This window comes from Rhinoderma darwinii, chromosome 8 (genome assembly GCF_050947455.1).
Source record: "Rhinoderma darwinii isolate aRhiDar2 chromosome 8, aRhiDar2.hap1, whole genome shotgun sequence".
Taxonomy (NCBI): Eukaryota; Metazoa; Chordata; class Amphibia; order Anura; family Rhinodermatidae; genus Rhinoderma; species Rhinoderma darwinii.
The window spans coordinates 26,913,021-26,936,539 of NC_134694.1; the positions used below are offsets into that span (position 1 = coordinate 26,913,021).

The following is a 23,519-nucleotide window of genomic DNA, read 5'->3' on the forward strand; positions in this document are numbered from 1 at the left end:
CTATGGCAACTGCACGATGCCCTGGAGAGTATCGCACACGAGTCCAATTAATAAGGATTGGACCTGTGCACGATACTCTCCGGCCGTCGTACGGTTGGCACAGCAATGGTACTGCCCAGCGTGCAGGAGCTTCTTATCACGCCCGATGTTAGTTTGGGCAGGAGCGTATAACCGGACTGACACTTTAACGGCTTATTTAAGGGAACGGTCTAACGAAAAAGATTGTCGAAAGTGGACAATGAAAACGAACACCTCCCTTTCCCATATGAAATAAATATTACAGAGTGAACGGGTCCTTTCGTCAATGCTAAGGGTAATCGCTTCACATTTTATAAATAGTTCTCTGCCTCAAAATCTGTCCTGAGTAAATACCATTATTTGTCACGTGGTGCCTTTTAGCCAATAACATGACAAATAAGAAACCCTGTGTCTCTTGTGATTGGCTAAAAGCATGACCTATAGCTGGCAATTCCTAAAATGATAAACGGTAACCCCCCCCCCCTAGTATTGTCTAGAGGGGTCCTAAACCCACACTATGTTACATAAGGGAAAATCTGACACATTGTAACAAAACATGATAGCGCTATAACGGGGTCATGTCTGATCATCGCACATTACAGTGATTGTCCGAGGCCCCATAGGGATCCAGTTAATTTTGTTCATCGGCTGTTTATTCTTTTGTCGGTCATCTTTCGCCAGATGTTCTTTGTAAATGTAGCAGAGCTGAAGTTGCGCTTTTCCTTTCTGCAGGTGAAGCTTGATTCAGTCATGGCACTAAAGTGTTTAGGAAGGCTTAGGCCTGTTCTGCAGCAGCTCAGGACCACCACTACACCGTGTATATGGAAGACCGCCCCGATTATCCAACAGCAGGATCATCATATGACTCTTCTTAGCAGACATCTTGCTACAAAAAGCAGTAAAGGTATGAGAAATTATCCCTGGACTATTATTTATGTGTTTGTTCTAAGTGGCTCGTCATTTACTCTGCAAATTACTATGATAGGACCGTTTTCCTAAACGACCATATGTAGGAATTGTATAAGCAGCAATTCAGTACAGTATTTAATTTGAAGAAAATTAAACATAAGCCTATTATATTCTTTGAATGTATAAGTATTTATGGTCTACACATATGATGTGAACAGCCATGGTACGAAGTTATCAAAATTATATTTTACACTTGGCATATAAAGTGCATTGTGGTAAAAATGACAGAGCGTACAAGGTTGCACAGGTCGGCTGCTCAGCTTCTCACTTTCTCCAGCAAGTTTCTCTGTAAGCTCTTCCAACATATATTGGACTATCTTTATTAAGCAATAAAAAAAATGGGTGTGGGGGAGGGTATAAGTTGGCAACGTCCTTATATCCTTATCGGGGTTGCCTAGTTTGGAGAATCCAAAATTAAACGCTTTTCGCCTCGTTCACCCACATATTATAACTGTTTTCTAGGGTACCAGCAGCAGGGCACTCTGTGATTAGCTTATTGTCATCCCAAAAATGGATTGTCCAAAGCAGACAGCGCCTTTTAACAGTTCGGTGACATAACTATGCAAAGCGTTAATGTTTACAGTTATATTTTTGAGACTACATCAGTCGAATAGCATTATGTTAGTTACATTAGAAGTAAAGGGTTAAGTTCCTTTTGTGGAGCTGGTGTGCCCGTAGATTTTAAGGCAATCCCCTAGTTATCTGCTGGTTGAGGGACTGTAAAACTTTTATTTACATCTGAAGAGCAGGGCATAATAGGGATGAAATTAACCCTCTGCAACACCCACAATATAGACCCATCCATAATGAAACTTTTAGCTGTCTAGCTGTAGACATAAGGTTTTAAACATTTTCTGTTTTAGAAGAATAATTGTAATGATAGGGGTAGGGAAACGGACAAGTGAGCCCTAATCTACCCGCCACTCTGTCCCTGCCTACTTGCAACGACCCGCCCTAGGCGACGGGGTACAACTGGGCGGCGGTCCCTACGCTCAGTAAGTGCACGAGACAAAACATACAAGGGAATATAAAGCAAAGGGAAAGGGGCAGTTGCCCACGGCAACACCGTGAGCAACAGAGTGGTGAACGAGCCAAGTCAAACCAGGAGAGCACGAGGTACCAAACGCAGAGCAGAAGAGTAGTCAGAAAGCCAGGGTCAGAATGGAGCAGGATCAAATTGTTAGGAGCTGTAGCTGGGCCAGGAAACCACACGGAAAGAATCACAAGCAAGGAGGAAAAGGAAAGGCAGGTATAAATAGACAGAGGGCGGGAGCTAGCTGAGTCTGGCCAGGCTGCGATAGGCTCTCCCACTCCTAAGCCTGCCAGCCTGAGTGGTGGAAGCTGGAGTCAGTCTCCGAGAGATAGACTCAGGTGAAGACTGATTACCTGAGGAAGTTAACCCCGAAGCTGTGCCTGGCAGATGCTTTACAATAATTAATAAAGGTTAAATTTTAGTGTTCATTTTTCTATGGGTTGAAAATCCGCTACTTAGAGGATAGTCATTTCACAGTTTACACATCGCCTGCAGCGTCTCAGAACTTGTCTCCCATCGAGCACATCTGGGACGTCATTGATCGGCAATCGCAAAGGGAGCTGCCAGCAGCCAATCTGAGTTGCGCGCCCAAGTACGTTCAGCATGGCATAACATTAATCAGACAACCATTAATAACCTCATTGATCGCATGCTAAGGCGTGTAAGTGCGTGTATTTCCGTGCGCGGCGCTCGTACTCTATACTAAATAAATCAAGATATTTGGAATATTTTTTTTTTTTCCATTTTTATACATGTCTATCGATCTAGTGAATTCCACAATTCCAAAACGTTTCCTTCTTGGTGTTGCAATTTCAGTGTTACAGTTATTGCAGATATGTTGTGATTCATGCCCCTTTAACAACCAGCTTCATAACTTCAGTAGTAGGAACATCTGGCTGAAAATCTCTCATTTTAGCTTTTAAAGATTATGAACATTGTTGCACTGAATTGATCTTTTTTTATTGGGGAGGAGTTTGTACACGACAGATCAGAGTGTGGAGAGAGGAAAAGCATTCAAGTGTTCAGGGAGGGCATATCACACAAGCTGTACTGTGTCAGCGTAGATAATACATAAAGCACAACAGGGGGGGGAATCATATAGGCTATGTATCAATGTGGAGAGAGAGAAGAAGAGCAACTGACTGTGCAGGGGTAGGGAACATGAAGTCACACTCTTCAGCATCAATGTCTGTTAGCAATAGATAGAAGAGATCCCTCAGGAGCTGTAGAAGGAAAAATCAGTACAGAAATGAGGCTGTGCTGATACATAAGTGCTAGTGAAGGCAGCAGCATTCTGGAGTCACAGACCTCCCATGTATTACTGGTAGGGACATAAGAAAAGTCTGAAACTGGAAGCAGGTTGCAAACAGAGAATATCAGCAGGTCTTTAAATTAATGAAGGAATGGAGATTGCAGCCTGAAACTTAGTGCAACCTTTTAAACTAAAGGTAACCGCTAACATATGTAAAAATTATCTCTTTCATGTCACAGGTATCCATAGTCTATAACTTTCCTCTTTTGTGGCTTTTGAGAATTGGATATATTTGTAGTTTGTGTATTTGATTGTTTTGTTCTTAGGAAAAACTAAAGGGCAAGCCAATTCTCGGGTAAATATAAATACTGCTTTAGTTGAAGACATTATCAACTTGAAAGATGTTGAACAAGATATGAAAAATTTAATTGACAGCCTTAAGGAAGACTTCAACAAAAACCTATCAATCAGAACATCTTCAGGTGAGTAAAAATCTGCAAACTACTGCATGTCCGTTACTTTTAGGTTAGGAACACATTGTGCTTATACACTGCGGATTTTCTGCAACTAATTTCATTGCGGAAAATCCGCTGTGTGGTACAGTAGCAGCAGTGTGGATGAGATTTTAATGAATCTCATTCACACACAGCGGAAAAAATCCGCAGAGAAACCGTTCCTAAATTGACCTGCGGTGCGTTTTTTTAAGCCGCAGCATGTCAATTTATGCTTCGGAATTGCTGCTCTTCTCTTGCTGGTTTTCCCTTTTGAATTCAATGGGGTGGTAATTCCTGCAACAAAGAGCTATGTATTGCGACTTTTGTGGCAGAAGCGCTGTGCCGAAAAAAATGCAAAGCAGAAAAAGAAGAGTTTTTTTGAGTTAAAATGAATAAAACAAAGCTTATACTTACCCTGGCCGTTGTCCTAGTGACCCGATCCTCTGTTCTGAGTGCAGCCCGGCCTCCTGGGATAACATTTCATCCCATGTGATGCTGCAGCCAATCAAAGGCTCTCCGTCTGCTTGTGGTGACCAGCGGTTGCCTAACCAGGCGCAACTGGGTTGGCGGACCCTCATTCAGAAGATAAGTTTGGGTCTTAGAGGTGGGAGCTCCAACTATCAGATATATATTGCATATCCTGTGGATATGCAATAAATGTCTACGATGGAAATACCCCTTTATTTCAGTACATGATGGATAAACATGTGATTTCACAATCATTAACCCCTTCGCGCTCAGGTCAGTAATAGTACGTCCTGCTAAGTAGAACGTTCGCGCTCAGGTCAGTACTATTACTGACCTGAGTAAACACGGCGCCATCTTTCCCCGGCGCGTGTCTGAGCTGTGATACCTGCTGTTTCCGACAGCAGGCTATCACAGCTTAGTGTGCAGGGACCGATCGCGGTGGTCCCCGCCGATTAACCCCTTAGAAGCCGCGTTCAATAGCGATCGCGGCTTCTTAGGGGTTAAGCTGCCATCGCTGGCCTGCTACACGATAGCGGGCCGTGATGGCTACTATGGCAACCAGAATCCTAACAATGGACTCTGGCTACGCCATCGACGGAAGCCTAGTGGGTCCCGACAAAATCAGGACCCACTATGCTTGCTGTCAGCGAACAGCTGACAGCTCTAATACACTGCACTACGCATGTAGTGCAGTGTATTAGAATAGCGATCAGAGCCTCCTGCTCTCATGTCCCCTAGTGGGACAAAGTAAAAAAAGTGTGAAAAAGTAAAAAAAAGTTGTGTAAAAATAAGAAAATAAAAGATTTAAAAGTAATAAAAGTAAAAGTCCCCCTTTTTCCCTTATCAGTTCTTTATTATTAATAAAAATATATAAATAAACAAATAAACTATACATAATTGGTATCGCCGCGTCCGTAACGTCCTGAACTACAAAACGATGTCATTATTTATCCCGCGCGGTGAACGCCGTAAGAGAAAATAATAATAAACCGTACCACAATCACAATTCTTTGGTCACTTCACCTCCCAAAAAATGGAATAAAAAGAGATCAAAAAGTCGAATGTACCTAAAAATTGTACTGATCGAAACTACAGTTCGTTACGCAAAAAATAAGTCCTCGCACGGCTTTCCTGATGGAAAAATAAAACAGTTATGGCTCTTAGAATAAGGGAACACAAAAAATAAATTATATTTTACAAAATGTATTTTATTGTGCAAACGACATAAGACATAAAAAAAAACTATAAACATCTGGTATCGCCGTAATCGTATCGCCCCGCAGAATAAAGTGAATATGTCATTTATAGCGCACGGTGAACGCTGTAAAAAAAATTGAATAAAAAACAATAGTAAAATTGCTGTTTTTTTAGTCACCACGCCACCTAAAAATAGAATAAAAACTGATCAAAAAGCCGCATGCACCCCATGAAAACTACAATGGATTCCTCAAGGGGTCTAGTTTCCAAAAAGGGGTCACTTTTGGGGGGTTTCCACTGTTTTAGCACCACAAGACCTCTTCAAACCGGACATGGTGCCTAATAAATTAAATTAAATTAATTAAATGTCACCTCTACTTTGCTCTAAATTCCTGTGAAACGCCTAAAGGGTTAATAAACTTTTTAAATGCTGTTGTGAATACTTTGAGGGGTCTAGTTTCTGAAATGGGGTGTTTGATAAGGGTGTCTAATATATGGGCCCCTCAAAGCAACTTCAGAACTGAGCTGGAAACTAAAAAATAAAATAAAAATGAGGCAATACTTCGCTTCTTACATTATACTGATAATGAGCCGTGCCCACCCCGAGATGACCCCAGTTTTGACCGTTTGTATAAACGGAGACCCCTATTAGACCGTTTCAGTGCCCGGTTTTCCCAGCATTCACCCCCGAGAAGTGTATTTCTATAGATGAATCCCTGGTACATTTGAAAGGGAGGCTTCAATTCCGCGAGTACCTGCCGTGTAAGAGGGCAAGGTATGGCGTGAAGATGTATAAGCTGCGAGAGTGCATCAGGGTATACCTACAAATTTAGGATATATGAAGGGAAGGACACCAGTTCTCAGCCCCCAGAATGCCCCCCCTTACTGGGAGTTAATACAAAAATTGTGTGGGATTTGGTGCACCCACTGCTGGACCAGGGTTACCACCTCTACCTGGATAATTTTTATACCAGCGTCCCACTCTTCAACTGCCTCGCTTCCAGAAGTCCTGCGGCATGCGCCACTGCTAGAAGAAATCTGAGAGGCCTCCCTAAGACTCTGCTTGGGCAAACACTCAGAAGGGGTGAGAGCAGGGCACAATCTAGCAGCAACATATTGTGTGTCAAGTACAAGACCAGGGAGATGCCACACCAGTACCCATGTACCTGTACGAGGTACCAGTACAGGGACCCCCAAACTAGACTGCATCCTGGACTACAATAGGTACATGGGAGGGGTGGACTTGTCAGATCAAGTCCTGAAGCCCTACAGTACTTCTGGAAGCGGGGCCACAGGCATCGTACCAGGGCAACACTTTTTAGGAGAAGTTCCCCAAACTGGCAAGAAGGGAAAAAGTCAAAAGAGGTGCAGAGTCTGCTATAAGAGGGGGATAAGGAAGGACACAATATATCAATGTGACACGTGTCCCGAAAAACCAGAGCTCTGTATGAAAGAGTGTTTTCAAATTTATCATCCATCCCTTTATTTTTAATTTACCCCAGTTTTACTCGCTCTGATCCACTTCGCACAGCTTACCCATCCTCATCTTTCCCCTCTGAGCCCTGCTGTATGCCCAGGCAGCTGATAACAGCCACATGTAGGGTATTGCCGTACCCGGGAGAGCCAACATTACAGTTTATGGGGTGTAGGTCTCCGGTGGCACATGCTGGGCACAATATATCGGACACTGACATGGCATATATATAGAAAATTGCAAATCTCACTCTGCACCATCTGCTGCGCATTATCTTTTACACAATACCTGTGGGGTCAAAATGCTCACTACACCTCTAGATGAATTCCTTAAGGGGTGTCGTTTTTAAAACGGGGTCACTTCTCGGGGGTTTCAACTGTACTGATACCTCAGGGGCTTCTGCACACACGACTTAGCACCAGAAAATTCCCAGTAGGCCACATGGTGGTCCTTTCCTTCTGAGCCCTCCCATGGGTCCAAACGGCAGTTTATCACCACAAATAGGGTATTGCCACACTCAGGACAAATTGGGCAACAAAATGCGGTATTTTATTCCTTGTGAAAATAAGAAATTTTGAGCCAAAACTACCTCTTATTGGAAAAAATAATTTTTTTTTTAATTCACAGTCCAATTCAAATAAATTCTGTGAAAAAACTGTGGGGTCTAAATGGTCACAACACCCATAAATAAATTCTTTGAGGGGTGTAGTTTCCAAAATGGGGTGACTTCTGGTGGGTTTCCATTGCTTTGATACCTTTGGGGCTCTGCAAATGCGACATGGCACCCGAAAACCAATCCAGCAAAATCTGGGCTCCAAAGAACACATAGCGCTCCTTTCCTTCTGAGGCCTCCCATGGGCCCAAACGGCAGTTTATCACCACAAATGGGGTATTGCCGCACTCAGGACAAATTGGGCAACAAATTGGGGTATTTTATTCCTTGTGAAAATAAGAAATTTTGAGCCAAAACTACCTCTTATTGGAAAAAATTTAATTTTTTTGAATTCACAGCCCAATTCAAATAAATTCTGTGAAAAAACTGTGGAGTCTAAATGGTCACAACACCCATAAATGAATTCCTTGAGGGGTGTAGTTTCCAAAATGGGGTCACTTCTGGTGGGTTTCCATTGCTTTGATACCTTTGGGGCTCTGCAAATGCGACATGGCACCCGAAAACCAATCCAGCAAAATCTCTGCTCCAAAGAACACATAGCGCTCCTTTCCTTCTAATACCTCCCATGGGCCCAAACGGCAGTTTATGGGCACAAATAGGGTATTGCCGCACTCAGGACAAATTTGGCAACAAAATGGGGTATTTTATTCGTTGTGAAAATAAGACATTTTGAGCCAAAACTACATCTTATTGGAAAAAAGTTTTTCTTTTTAAATTCACAGCCCAATTCAAATAAGTTCTGTGAAAAAACTGTGGGGTCTAAATGGTCACAACACCCATAAATAAATTCCTTGAGGGGTTTTGTTTCCAAAATGGGGTCACTTTTGGTGGGTTTCCATTGCTTTGATACCTCTGAGGCTCTGCAAATGCGACATGGCACCCGAAAACCAATACAGCAAAATCTGGACTCCAACAAACACATAGCGCTCCTTTCCTTCTGAGCCCTCCCATGGGCCCAAACGGCAGTTTATCACCACAAATGGGGTATTGCCGCACTCAGGACAAATTGGGCAACAAAATGGGGCATTTTGTTCCCTGTGAAAATAAGAAATTCTGATCAAAAATGACATCTTATTGGAAAAATTGTCATTCTTTTAATTTCACAGCCCAATTCAAATACGCGCTGTGAAAAAACTACGGGGTCAAAATGGTAACAATAACCATAAATTAATTCCTTGAGGGGTGCAGTTTCCAAAATGGGGTCAGTTTTGGGGGATTCCTACTGTTTTGGCACCTCAACACCTCTCCAAACCTGGCATGCTGCCTAAAATATATGCTAATAAAAAAGCACCACCAAAATGCACTAGGTGCTTCTTTGCTTCTGGGGCTTGTGTTTTATTCCACGAGCGCACTAGAGCCACATGTGGGACATTTCTAAAAACTGAAGAATCTGGACAATACATATTTAGTTGTGTTTCTCTGGTAAAACCTTCTGTGTTACAGAAAAAAAATAGAATAAAATTGAAATTCAGAAATAAAAACGAAATTTGCAAATTTCACCTCCACTTTGCTTTAATTCCTGTGAAATTCCTGAAGGGTTAAAAAACTTTCTAAATGCTGTTTTGAATACTTTGAAGGGTCTAGTTTTTAAAATGGGGTGCTTTATGGGGGTTTCTAATACATAGGCCCCTCAAAGCCACTTCAGAACTGAACAGGTACCTTAAAAAAAAGGCTTTTGAAATTTTCTTAAAAATATGAGAAATTGCTGTTTATGTTCTAAGCCTTGTAACGTCCAAGAAAAATAAAATAATGTTCTAAAAACGATGCTAATCTAAAGTAGACATATGGGAAATGTGAACTAGTAACTATTTTGGGTGGTATAACCGTCTGTTTTTCAAGCAGATGCATTTAAATTCTGAAAAATGCTATTTTTTCTAAATTTTCTCTAAATTTTGCAATTTTTCTCAAATAAAGACTGAATATATCGACCAAATTTTACCACGAACATGAAGCCCAAAGTGTCACGAGAAAACAATCTCGGAATCGCTTGCATAGGTTTAAGCATTCCGACGTTATTACCACATAAAGTGAAATATGTCAGATTTGAAAAATGGGCTCTGAGCCTTAAGGCCCAAACTAGGCTGCGTCCTTAAGGGGTTAAATGGGATGATTGGGAAACTAGTACAAGCCCAAAATAAAACCGCTGCACTGGTGAGAGTTCAGAGAAGGGAGCATAAGACAGGATAACAAGGTGTGAACAGAAGGATTGTAGTAAACAGTTCTTGGATGCTGGAGCTGAGTGGGGGGTTAGACTGATACAGGCAAACAGACGTCCAACAGGGCGTCAAATAACAAATCATCTGAATGAGAGACCAAGTCAGATCTCACCCTCCCAACATACAGTACAATGCCAGACATTGCAACAAATAGTGGCCCAATAAATTATTCAGTAGGTGCGCATAATGGCCACTAAGTGTATGTATAGTTAGGGAATGTTCACACAGTGCTCAAAAAATATGTGTAAACGTGTCAAATATACAAGCATTTCTTGTTACGGGCTTTTTAAAATACAGGCGTTTTTTACGCGTTTTCCATGTGTTTTTTTACCCTGTTTTTGGAGTGTACTATGGACTCTCATTGACTATGAAAACATTTAGGGCGTTTTACGTGCCAAAGAATTGACCTAAACACCACAGAAAAAGGGACATATTTAATTTAAAAAATCACAGAAAAAAAAGAGAGGCCAAACTCACTGATACCAGGGCAGGCCCAATCGCCAGTTCCCAGCAGGATGCAGACAAGCACAATGCTAGACGGAGGAAGGTTACACAGGTGCAAAATACTGATAAACAGCCACTCTCACACCTACTATTCATGAGGGGGTGGGTGCATAGTATTATCATACAGATAAAGCGTATACAAGGGTGCTAGTCACACGGTTACGTGTAGTGCACCATGCCGGCTTGCAGCCTATTAATTACGCCCATTCTATTAGATTAGGCGGACTGCCCAGCATGATCTTGGTGCACCCCACTACCTTCCAGCATTTTAATGCCAAAGAATTGACCTGATGCTTTTTTACGTGACACATTTTTTTTATATACGCTTGTATAAAAAAAACGCGTTGCATGTACTAACGGTGCGCTTTCCCATTGATTTGATTGGGAAACCTAATCAAGCTTTTTTACACATATTTCAGCATGTAATACGAGCCAAAATATGCATCAAATACACGCCGTGTGAATAGGGCCTGATAGGCATGGAAAAACAGAGATCAGTCCATGCATGGCAGCCTGTGTGTTCCTTATGAATGCTGCTGAATAAGCGCTCATTCTTTATAAACAGATCCGTGCGCGTGTACAGAAATACTTCTGGTCTAGCACGGGATGTCACTTTGGGGCATGGCATCATTTTGAGTGTAGGACTGCGTCTGTAGTGTCAGTTGGCTTAAAGAAGCCCTCCCACAAAATGTTTTAGTCTCCGGCCCGTTGGAAAGTCACATTATGTAAATTGTGGTGAAGGTAACCCGTCTTACCGGTGGCCCTTCTGCTCCAGCAATAGGACTCTACCACCGCCACAGCGTCTCATGTGTGGACAGGAAGTCCGTTTCTCCATTCATTCCTATGAGACTCACATCGAGGCTGTGATAGTAATGAATAGAGAAACTGACTTCCTGTCCACACATGAGACGCTGTGGCAGTTGGAGAGTCCCATTGCTGGTCACATGACACGGCTGAGGACCAGAAGGGAGGGGATAACTCACAAATAGTCACCGGTAAGAAGATTATCTTCACCACGATTTACATAATAGCCTTTATAATGGGCCAGTTAATAAAAAGTGTTGTGGGAGTGCTCCTTTAAGGAATGATATGATGTCCGTGTGAATAGCAGGTCAATGGATGTGACATCATTAAGCAGTGTAAATAGCCGGCTCTGACCTATAGCAGCTGTCATGTCTATAAGAACACTGTGTTATGGGGCTTTACAGTCATTGACATTTTAATGGATTACTGGGGCATCTAAAACATTTTGCATGAATCTGCACTGTCAGAGTGGGAGTTTTTATTACCAGAAAGGGAGAGAGAGAACTGTTGCAAAGGATGTCATGTCAAACTTTGTAGCTGGAAGATGCCTTCATGATGGCCCGAGCCATTAAAAATGGAAATATCTGTGCTTGTTTGTGTTTATACCTTTGCCCAGTCTATAACACTATGATGCCCTGTAGACTGACAGTAGGGTGGCATATTTCTCAGTATAGTTATATTATTTCTTTGCTGGGGTGGGAGTCGGATGATAGACCGCAGCTGATTATCAGTGAGACACATATCTATCTGGCTTTGCACATGTGACGGCACATTAGATTCTGTATAAACCTTAGTCTCTGTAGGTTTTATGCAGTCATGTCTATCTGAAATGGTTGGTTAATGTCATTATTTTTAGGTTCGTTCGATCATATAATTGTAAAAACAAATGATGGGAAATTCCCCTTAAGCCATTTAGGACAAATCACCCTCAAGTCTCCCCGGCTGTTTGTAATCAACATGGCAAGTTTTCCAGAGGTAAGTTACGTTGTGATTACAGTTTACCGCTTAATGACCCTTTTCACGGCGGTAATTAAGGGTACTTATGTCGTGGCTAGAACGGGTGTCGGCTGTCTAAAAAAAAAGCCGGACTCATTCTGTAAAGGGCGGGATCAAAGTTCCCTTCAATCCTGCCCAGCAAACCCCTCAACAGCGCATTAGTGGTTTCAGAGCGAGGGGGTTCCCTCTGTTGCCCTATGGGCACCGATGATTTTCATGGCAGCCAGGGGCCTAACAAAGGACCCCAGGCCTTCCTTTAGTGTATGCCTAATATAATGCTTGTCAATTTCTTACTGACAGGCATAGTACACTGCAATACATAAGTAATATTCCAGTGTATTATCAAATGATTGCATAGTAAAGTCCCAAAGTGTGTATGGGGGGGGGGGGGGGATAGTTTAATGAAGTTAATAATAAATTAATTAAAAAATCTCAAGTAAAAAAAAAAAAAAATGAAAAACCCACTTTTTCCCCTTACAAAATGCTTTATTATGAAAAAAAAATAAAATAAATTAAAAAAGCTACACATAATTGGTATCGCCGCATACATAACAACCCGAACTAAAAAATTATTACATTATTTAACCTGCACGGTGAATACAGTAAAAAATAAAATAAAAAACAACCAGAGTTGCTGCTTTCTGTTATTCCTGCCTTCCAAAAAATGCAACAAACTGTCGTACTGATGTAGCCATCTTTAACTTGACTCTGATCATTTGCTGCAGCGTGATATCACACAACAAAAGCCATCAAAATCATTGAAAAAGTCAAGATAAGAGATGTAGCCACTGTTTATTTAATGCGTAAAAGTCAAGGTAAAGGCGGCTACATCTGTATGTACCCCAAAATGGTACCAATAAAAACTTCAAGTCGTCCCGCAATTGAGCTACATTGGCGGAAAAATAAAACCGTTGTGACTCCTGGAATAGGATGACACAAAAAGAATTATCTAAAAAAAAAAATATTGTTCAAAAGTAGAAAAAATAAAAAATGTGTATACCAAAATGGTGCCATTAAAAAATAAAACTTGTCCCGCCGAAAACAAGCCCTCACACAGCACGGAAATTAAAATGTGACGATCAAAAAACGAAAAAAATCGCTCCATCATTAAGGCCCAAAATAGGCTGGTCAATAAAGGGTTATATTACTATATTATTCAGTCATCATGTTTTAACAAGAACTCCCTTTATTAGGTTTACGAGGTTTTCTGATCTTTAAAAATTGTGTGCAGATGGTTTAACGGCAGTAAGATTCATTACTTAGGGCATGCCCCCACGTGGCGGATTTCCTCCGCAACTGTCCGCATCAATGTCGCACAGAATCTGCGTTGCAGATTCTGCGGCGGATCTGCCCAAAATGTGCAGTAAATTGATGCGGACTAGCTGCTGCGGACTGCGGTAAAAGTGCTTCCCTTCTCTCTATCAGTGCAGGATAGAGAGAAGGGCCAGCACTTTCCCTAGTGAAAGTAAACAAATTTCATACTTACCGGCCGTTGTCTTGGTGACGCGTCCCTCTTTCGGCATCCAGCCCGACCTCCCTGGATGACGCGGCAGTCCATGTGACCGCTGCAGCTTGTGATTGGCTGCAGCCGTCACTTAGACTGAAACGTCATCCTGGGAAGCCGGACTGGAGACAGAAGCAGGGAGTTCTCGGTAAGTATGAATTTCTATTTTTTTACAGGTTGCTGTATATTGGGATCGGTAGTCACTATCCAGGGTGCAGAAACAGTTACTGCCGATCGCTTAACTCTTTCAGCACCCTGGACAGTGACTATTTACTGACGTCTCCTAGCAACGCTCCCGTAATTCCGGGAGCCCCATTGACTTCCTCAGTCTGGCTGTAGACCTAGAAATACATAGGTCCAGCCAGAATGAAGAAATGTCATGTCAAAAAAGCAAGACGCATCCGCACCACACATAACATGTGCATGACAGCTGCGGACTTCATTGCGGAATTTAGAATCTCCATTGAAGTCAATGGAGAAATTCCGCCATGAGTCCGCAACCAGTCCGCCACAACTCCGCAACAGCCCTAGCATGCTGCGGACACCAAATTCCGCTCCGCAGCCTATGTTCCGCAGCGGAATTTTACGCATCGTCTAAACGAACACTGCTAAATAAAAGTGGAAGTCAATGGACAAACGGCTCCACTGCGGATTAACGCTGCGGAGTGTCCGCTGCGGAATTCAAGAGGAATTCCGCCACGTGTGGCTTTGCCCTAATAGACAACCTAAAAGCGAACCATAGAAAAGGGACATGACCCTCAAAGAAATAGTATACCAATAATATACAAGAGTACAAAAATCTTTATTAAATATAGTACACAATCACATAATACAGGATAAAAAAGGAACCATACACAGAAGAGTTTATACAGCAGGGTCAGATGGAACAGACCATGAACACACAGAGTCAACCATCCAAAAATGGCTAAAGCACATGCTAAAATAACCCACAGGAGAAAAGATAAACGTGGGCACAGGATAGCCAAGATCCCACATATAATCAAAGATTCATTACTAATGCCTCATGCACACGACTGTGGGCGCCGTCTGGGTCCCGTCAGTGATCTGTGGAAAGATAGGACATGTTTTATCTTTCCACGGATCGGAAAGTCGGGTCAGTTTACAAGGACCCAATTCACCTGCTAAAGTCAATGGGTCCATGAAAACTATCCGGTGCCACTCAGATGCCGTGAAAAACGTGGCACTTGGCCGTGTGCAACGGGCATAAGTAATGTACTTTCTGTAGTTTAAATGTCTCTGTAATAGACCGGCATGCAGGCAGCAATAACTATAGTCAATGGGAAAAATATATCAACTTTCTGGCGTAGAAAATTCGCAAACGGCGTAAAAGTTGCCATTTGCAGTAAAAATGTAGACTTTTGTGCCGTTTTCACCTCCCACGGCATTTAGAAAAAACAAAAACTGGGTGGAGCTTAGCAGAAGGGGGCAGGGGCCACTAGCGGCCCAACAAATTTACCAGAATGTACGCAATTATTCCACTTTTCTGGTGCACGGAAGGCCAGAGATACGCCTAATTTATTAGGAGGTGTGCGCCTCCTAATATATTAGCCACGTTTTACTCTGTATGAAACGCCACTCTTAATAAATTCCTCCCAATGTGTATGGGAGAGGAGAGGAATCATGGGAACTGTAGTCCTTTACATAGTAGTTCCACCCACAACACTGGCGGCATAAAAAAAAGAGGTGCTGTACAGAGCTGGGTAAGATGATTAAAATAAAAAATAACTACCTCTGAGCTATGGTGGCATCACCTGGTGAACATGCAGCGGACAACCTCGGAAAACCCCTTTAAGGGTCATCTGCCTTAATGTATCAGAGGCAATTTCCTGATGATTTTTTTCCCACTGGTAGTTTAGTTGCCTGCAGTTTATTATTATACTGTGGTGTTATAATGTAATTGTATATTGAATACTAAACAAGCTGAGCCGCAGTAGCATTGGGGAGGAGCAGAGCAGCCGTCTGGACCTGATAAGACAAGAGGTGGGTTTTAGACTTCCTTAGGAGTATGGTTTGTACAATGCGGTTAAGGTGGAGTCCTTGATTGTAGCTAATGGAATAGAGCTATCCTCAGGATAGGCCATCAAAACCTGATTGGTGGGGGGTCTGACTCCTGGCACCCGGCCAATCAGCTGTTTTATATGGGCCGCGGAGCTCGTACGAGCGCTGCTTCCCCTAATTCCTGTCACTGCTCATACTGTGAATCGCTGACACAATTGTAGCGGGGGTTCACAGTATTACAGACTTCTCCTATACACTTAAATGTGAGAAGGCTGTAATACTGTGAACCACCACTACAAGTGTGACGGTGATTGACAGCACGAGCAGATAAGCAATAAAGGTTAAGTAGCGCTCGTACGAGTGCTGTGGCCCCTTCAAAACAGCTGATCAGCTGTGGTGCCGGGAGTTGGACCCCCACCGATCAAGTATTAATGGCCTATGCTGAGGATAGGCCATCCATTTCATATGACTGTAGAACCCCTTTAAAAGCCTTTGGACACCTTTTAGGATCTTTTTATTTATTTTTTTATTGGAAAACTTTTATTTAGCTGCAAGAGTGAAACAGAATTTTTTTCTTAATAAAGGTCAATTACAAAACTTGTTTTTTATCACTGAACACATTTTTCCCAATAAAAACAAAACAAAAAAAAGACCCCAAAGGTGTCCATAGTCTTTAAATTAATATAAATACCAGTAGAAGGGAAGGTAGTGACTTACATACCATTTTTTGCTATTGACCACGGCATCTAAAGGGGTTAAATGTCTAGGATCAAAGTTACCTCTAATCCCAACCGTTCCAACAGGATCTCGGCTGTATATTCGAGCGAGCACCTGTACCTGTGCTCGTGCCATTCACTGGACGTACCATTATGTCCTATTGCGGCCAGAAGACCACAATTAGGACGTTATAGTAAGACCAAATGCAGGAAGGGGTTGAAGCAACTGTCGCTACAGGGAGTCTGAGGTAGTCTGAAATCCACCTCCTGTCGCATTATTGGTTCAGCCTTCTGTTCTCACGCTCCCCTACATCCTGGGGGTTTGAAAAGCTGCCAGGGTCATAGGCTGCTCACACAGATGCACAGCTTGTGGACGGGTGTTAGAGCTCTCTGTAGTAATGAGTCCTGCACCCCTTTACCTGCTGCTTTTCTTACATTGTGACAGTTGATAAATACTCTGACATTTCTGATTGCTCTGCTTTGTTTCATGTAGAGCGCTGATGCAGTTGTGAATGCTTTAAGACAAAGTCAGATGAACCTGAACCCAGAACTAGATGGGACGTTAATCCGTGTTCCAGTCCCTCCGTGAGTAATTGTTTGTATTATGAAATAGTAACGATGAGGGCAGAGTGGTGGGATCTCATGCTATTGTCAATGTATCTTGTACACTTGGTCTGATGGTTTGTTCTTATACCTACCTATTTCTGCTCTTAAGGGTAAGTCGAGAGCACAGGGAGAATTTGACAAAACTGGCTAAACAGCTAACAAACAAGTCAAAGGATTCTGTACGAAAGATCCGCACCGGCGCCGTTCAGAACGTCAAGAAATTCAAAGCTACGGTTTCTGAAGACACAATAAAATTGATAGAAAAACAGGTAATATTATAACAATATTTGCGGGGTGTATTTTATGTTATATTTTCAAGTTCTGCTTCCGATTCCGATTTTTCGGGCGTTTAGGCCATGTGAACATACCCTCAGTGTAAAAAATACAGCCAACGCCCGCATCGTATGGAGCAGGTTCACTCCGTGAGCCCGTTCCATACTTCCTCCTACCCGGCTATGACGTATGGATACGTCAAATGTCGGGAAGGGGTTAAGGAGGATCTGTCACTCGTTTAATGCTCCTAACTAATCTAATAGGCGCTTTGCTGCTGATAACAATAGTGTAATTTTTTTTTAATTTTTTTTTAAAACGTTTATTGTTTGCAAAGTTATAAGCATTTTTCTAAATATGCTAATGTGGCTCTAATAGCCAAATAGGAGGTTACTCTTCCTTTTCACTCTGGGCGGTGTAATGTTTTCTGTATGACGCTGTCCAATTAGGATACAGCCCCCCCTCCCCCTACCCTGCCCAGCAATACAGTGTGATCATATAGTATACAGCTTCCATTCCCGACTGTGTATTCAATTGGTGATATTTCTGGTTGTTTCACAGCTAAAACTGCAATCCTGATTAGAATCTAATTTTTCATATGCCACCAGAAACACTGATCTAGGTGGTCCACAGACGGAGATATGGCTATTTGAAGTGATCCCTCCAGCCTCAGTCTCTCACACTGTATGAAGCAGCTTCATGCTGATCGGACAGCGTCAGAGACTGTGACCTCAGGAGAATCGCTGGTGTTGATGCCCACTTGTCTAGTATAGCCTGATTTGCATATTTACAAAAAAGCTCATCGTTTTGGGACACAATTTTCATTGGCATTATCAGTGTGGCAGCGCCTATTAGATTAGTTAGGAGATAGGACATGACTAAACTAGTGACAGATTCTCTTTAACTATTTCTTTGCTGGGTTATGCATTGTTTATCAGAAAAAACTTGAACTTGAACTACTATGTAGATAGATTTTGACCTATCCACTAAAAAATTGGTGTACATTCACTCTGAAAGACATTTGTTGGGTGTATGGACCTTGCTATATAAAGGTGCTTGTATAACATGCCTGTTCCTTACACTATTGTATTATTATAATGTGTTTATTATAGATCCAGCAGATGGCAGATGATATATCAGCAGAAATGGACAAACAACTGGCATCGAAGACAAAGGAGCTTTTAGAGTAGGACTTGTCTGCGCAAAGGTGAACTTTCTGCCATGGTAAAGTGACATGAAGCCGTTCCACATTCCTCCCTATATGCTGCGATGGGACATAACTTGTCTACCATGCTGCATCGGGGAATGGGTGACGCTGAATGTATGAAATTATCACCATCATCATTTGTCTAGAGATACATGACTGTGAATATATAGCAAATAAAAATGAACTGTCATTTCAGTTGAAGAATCAGGTAACATTACGAGACCCCGACCAGGAGAATGAACCTACGTTCTCCGTACTTTGTGACAATTTGCTTATTCAATTATCTTTTCTTTACTTTCAATATTATATCAAATAAAAAACTTTATATAACATGATATCACCTTGACCTTGTAATATCAGGACCTTCACTCTGATTAAGGCCCCCTGCACACTGTCCGTGATTACGGGCACGGCCGACGGCTGCGGACAGCCACCCGCGGGAGCACGGTCCGGAGGCTTTCTATGGCCCGGATACCTTCCCGTAAATATATGGGAAGGTGTCCGTGGGCAATGGAAGTGAATGGGTCAGTAATTACGGTCCGTGATTACGGATGAATTCTTCGGTTGCGTGCATGGGGCCTAAGACTTCTCTTTCACTGGCTACTCTGCTGAATATGGGTTAATCTACCATGGGAATTGAATGAAGTTATATTCACACACAATATGATAAAATCCCATAATCTCTTGCAGCATGTCACACACTTTTTTGAATTTGCCGATCCAGGAACTAGATAGATTATATCATAAGTTGCTGCCTATGCAGCTTGTGTATATATGTAGTATATATTGGGCGGTATCCGCACTATGATACGTAGCAGTCAATTGATGGTTCAGGGAATGAAGTGATGTGTTTTGCAGCCATGCTCCCTGTTCTAGAGTTGAAAGCTCCATGACTTGGAGTGAAGCCGCAGCACAAGACACCTACTCTCTCTCCATTTATAGATTAGTTTTCTAGTATGTCATGTCATCCTAACAAGACCACACAGGGACGTAGGCATACTGGATAGTGACTACTATTATACACATGATTACAGGAGATTTGGTGGTAGTCACTAAAAAACTGACATGGCTGTTAATACAAGAACTAGGAGAAAAGGAGCTGGTGCCAGGGAGACCTCAAAGGTAAGGACACAGCCACATATTCAGAACATAATAAGCAATGTAAATCAATCATCTTGTTAAACTGGTTGTCCGGTTCCAGCAAATTAATGTTAATTTTTCTATAATTAAAAGTTATAAAATTTTCCGATGTATTTTCTGTAGTAATTCTTAGGATTTTCAAAACCTCTGGTTGTTATTCAGTAGGAACATTCATTGTTTACTTCCAGTGGATAAAATTCTGTCCATGGTCATGTGATGGACACACAGGTGCTGGGATCGTTAGGCAACACCACTCTGATACACATACTGTAACGAGCCAATCACCTGTGTGTCCATCACATGAAAATGGACAGAATTGTATTCACTGGAAGTAAATAATAAATGTTCCTACTGAATGACAACAAGCAGAGTTCTTGAAAATCATCAGGAATTAATACAGATAGTATATTGGAAAATTTTATAACTTTTAATTATACAAAAAAAACATTAATTTGCTGAAAGTGGACAGCCCCTTTAAGCTGGCCATATACATTAGATATATGTCGGCCTAACCCACTGATTTTAGCAGGACCGGCCAACTATCTAATGTGTATGGCAGCGTCCTGACTCTCTCCCAACGGCAGGTGTCGGGGGAAAGAAGGGCCGGGCTTGTTGAAAGTATATATCCCCGATCTCAGCATCTCCCCCTCTATCCTATGCTGCCGGCAGACAGATGCATAGGGGCCACTTTAACATCATGTGTATTTTTTGTTATTTAAACACATATGAATACCAGATTATAATTATTTTTTCTCTACTTTCTTTAGACCTTATTCACACGAGCGTGTGCAATTTGCATTTGCAAAATACATTTTTCATCCATATGACTGTCCGTGTTGCATCAGTGTGGTTTTCGTGTGTCATTTGTTTTTCTCGGCCATGTTTCTTCATGGTTTCAGTTTTCTGTGGTGTTTTTTTTCCACCCATCCATAAACTTAAATGGGGGACTAGAATAGGACATGGTATGAGTTTCTCGCAACGGACACACGCCCCATGAAAAAAAACGGATGTGTGAATAGCTCCCTTGACTTGTATGTGTCAGTGTGCTGTCAGTTGCTAAATCCATTTGTGTGAATAAGGCCTTATAGCGAGAAGTTAAGTCCTTATAGTTACCTTTTCTCTTTTTTCCTCCCTCTATATATTTATATAGCGTTATAGACTATTATATGATGTTTTTACACAGTAGGACCAGGAAATCTATTCCTTTTTTTATTTCTAAGATTGACCAAAGAAAAAAAACAAAACATTTTATTTAATATAATTTATAATTGATTATTTGTGTGCAACAAACATATTGGTAGAATTTTTTTATAGAATCCAAAAAAGGAACACAAAATAAGTTGCATGAACCCATGGAAAGCGCAAAGACTCAATATGTTTCTATGTGTGTATAATACTTAGCTGGGCAGTAAGAAGAGGTAATGTTAGTGTGGCAGTATCCCAGTTCCTGAAATCGGTGGGGAAAAAATATTGCAAATCAGCAACTGTAAATGTATAGGGCAGGATGCCATCTTTTTAAAAACTGGACTGCACAGTTTTCTGTCTTGTGTATTAGGGTATGTTCACACGGCCTATTTCCGGCCTTTTTTCGGCCCGTAAACTCCAGAAAGACGGCCAAAAAATCGGAAGCAGAACGCCTCCAAACATCTGCCCATTGATTTCACTGGGAAAAACTGCGTTCTGTTCCGACGGGCCATTTTTTTACGCGGCTGTTTTGAAAAACGGCCGCGTAAAAAAAACGGCTGCGAAAAAGAAGTGCAGGTCACTTCTTGGGACGTTTTTCATTGACTATAGAAAACAGCTCCAAAAACGCAGCGAAAATTGCGAGTTTCTTAAAAAACCTCTGAAAATCAGGAGCTGTTTTCCCTTGAAACCCTCTGTATTTTCAGACGTTTTTTAGATTGCGTGTGAACATACCCTTAGGGTATGTTCACAAGAAGTGTTTTCAGGCCTCAAAATACGCCTCGAAATAAGCCTTGTAAAACGCTAGTGAAACGCAGGCAAACAGCTTCCCATTAAAATCAATGTCAAAACCGCCGTTTAGATCAGTAAAAAACGGTGCATAAAAAGATCATGTCGCTTCTTGAGTCGTTTTTGGAGCTGTTTTTGATAGACATGAAAAACAGTTTCTAAAACTGCTTAAAAAAAGCCTTAAAAAACATTTTCTGCTTCAAAAATGGCTGAAAATCAGAGGCTGATTTTAATTTGTGTGTATGACCATACCCTAAAAGGTACTTCTGCGCACCAATAATGAACATACATGATTGTTGCTGGCCTCTTAGAAATACCGTAATGGAGTCCCATCCTGGTAATGATTCATACCAGTTCACCCCCATCTATCATATAAAGTAGGCCCCAACTTTTATTCACCCCACTCCAACCCCCACCTTTTTCCCATCCCTTGTAGGAAGGAAGAATAGAATGACTCTTTGGCCAGCTCCTCTTCCTAATATTGTGGTCTGTGAGGTTCACAGTGATAATGGAGATAGGAAATCTGGCTAACTCAATCTGTGTTCCTCTCTCTCCATGGGGCCAGTAAACACCCAAGGTTACCTCTGAGCATGTTCAGGGTTATCGCTGTTCTCAATTTCATGGAAGAATAGCTGTTGTAGATTTACCAGCGTTTGGACAAGGCAAACAGGCCAAAATACGTCTCCCCATAATAGTGCCCTTTATATCAGTGGCAACTGCAATGCCTCCCATTAACGCTTTACATATTGCCCATACTTATTTCAGTGATACTGCCAGCCACAATATCCCCACTCTTTCGACACCATTTATAGCGGATGTGATTCTCATTCACTTGTTAAGAGATACATCGCCAACATTAAGTTAATAATCAATCTATGTTCGTAAGAATAATAGCTGCCAACCGAAGAACAACTTTTATGTCACCTGAGTCATCTGCCTCTTTTAGGGAATCTGGGCTACCAATAGAATAGCATAAATGAAAAAATGAGAATGAAATATTGTACAACAATCAACAATTTAGAAGCCCAGAGATATCAGCTACATGAGAAGCCAAAACACAAGCCTCACCCAGTCCTGAATCTGAACTCATTCCCATCAAACTATTTATGGCTCTTCTGTGTACAAAATGTAGACATTTATATGAAAATATTCCAGGGCTTGAGAGAAGCCAAATAACAGATACAGTCCCCAGAGTGCCTCAGTGTTTAACCAATTCTTGATCCTAGAGAAAAAAATACTATCATATAGCTATGCATAATATCCGTTTTTAAGCCCCCCAGTAAATTAGTAACAAGATACTTTAATCCTCTAACCTGCATAAAGCCACAACAACACAAAATCTGAAGACCAGAGGAGAGGAATGAAGACGGCATATAACTTTAAACCTATGCCTCTATTGTGGACAAAAGGACAATTTCCGCATCAAATGTTCTTTTTTAACAGCAAAAATCTAGGGCATAGATAAGACAAAGTGGAGATCACCTTAAAGCGGTATTCCCATCTTCATTTTTTTATAGCATATCCACAGAATATGCCATTAATAGATAGATGCGGGTCTCCGCTCTGGGACTCGTACCTTTACTGGTGCGGCAGCTGTTGGCCGCAGACTCCAGGCTGGTGCTGGTGGAGAGCGAGCCCCCTCTGCATGCCTGAAATCGGCGTCCAATGGCCATCGCACCTGGCTTAATGGGCTACAAATGATCCCCGTTCTTGTTATAGGTGCTTCCCCCTCTCCACTAGCTCCTGCCTGGTATCTGTGGCCAGCGGCCGCTGCACCAGTTAAAGCGGCTTTCAGACCAGTATCTGTCAGACATTTATGGCATATTCTGCTGATATGCCATAAATATCTAAGTTGGGAATACACCTTTAAGCCTGACTCTTCCTTTCCCAGATGATAAAATTCTGGTTCCTGTTATCATGAGTTTCCAAGACCTTCAAGAGACCAGTGTGGCCTTTCTTAAAGAAAGGTCCTTTGTTTAACTTCGGTA

General features: G+C 41.8%; 1 protein-coding gene across 1 annotated transcript in view; it reads left to right on the forward strand.

Moving 5' to 3' along the window:
- The window catches only part of MRRF (mitochondrial ribosome recycling factor), a 19,222-nt gene extending 477 nt beyond the window's left edge, over nucleotides 1-18,745 (forward strand). Inside the window, exons 2-7 of the mRNA XM_075835527.1 lie at nucleotides 751-922; nucleotides 3,599-3,754; nucleotides 11,959-12,077; nucleotides 16,831-16,922; nucleotides 17,053-17,212; nucleotides 18,326-18,745. Of these exons, the coding sequence (XP_075691642.1) occupies nucleotides 769-922; nucleotides 3,599-3,754; nucleotides 11,959-12,077; nucleotides 16,831-16,922; nucleotides 17,053-17,212; nucleotides 18,326-18,403 (759 nt within the window). The 5' untranslated portion in view covers nucleotides 751-768 and the 3' untranslated portion in view covers nucleotides 18,404-18,745. The remainder of the gene's footprint in view (nucleotides 1-750; nucleotides 923-3,598; nucleotides 3,755-11,958; nucleotides 12,078-16,830; nucleotides 16,923-17,052; nucleotides 17,213-18,325) is intronic.
- The last annotated feature ends 4,774 nt before the right edge of the window (nucleotides 18,746-23,519 follow it).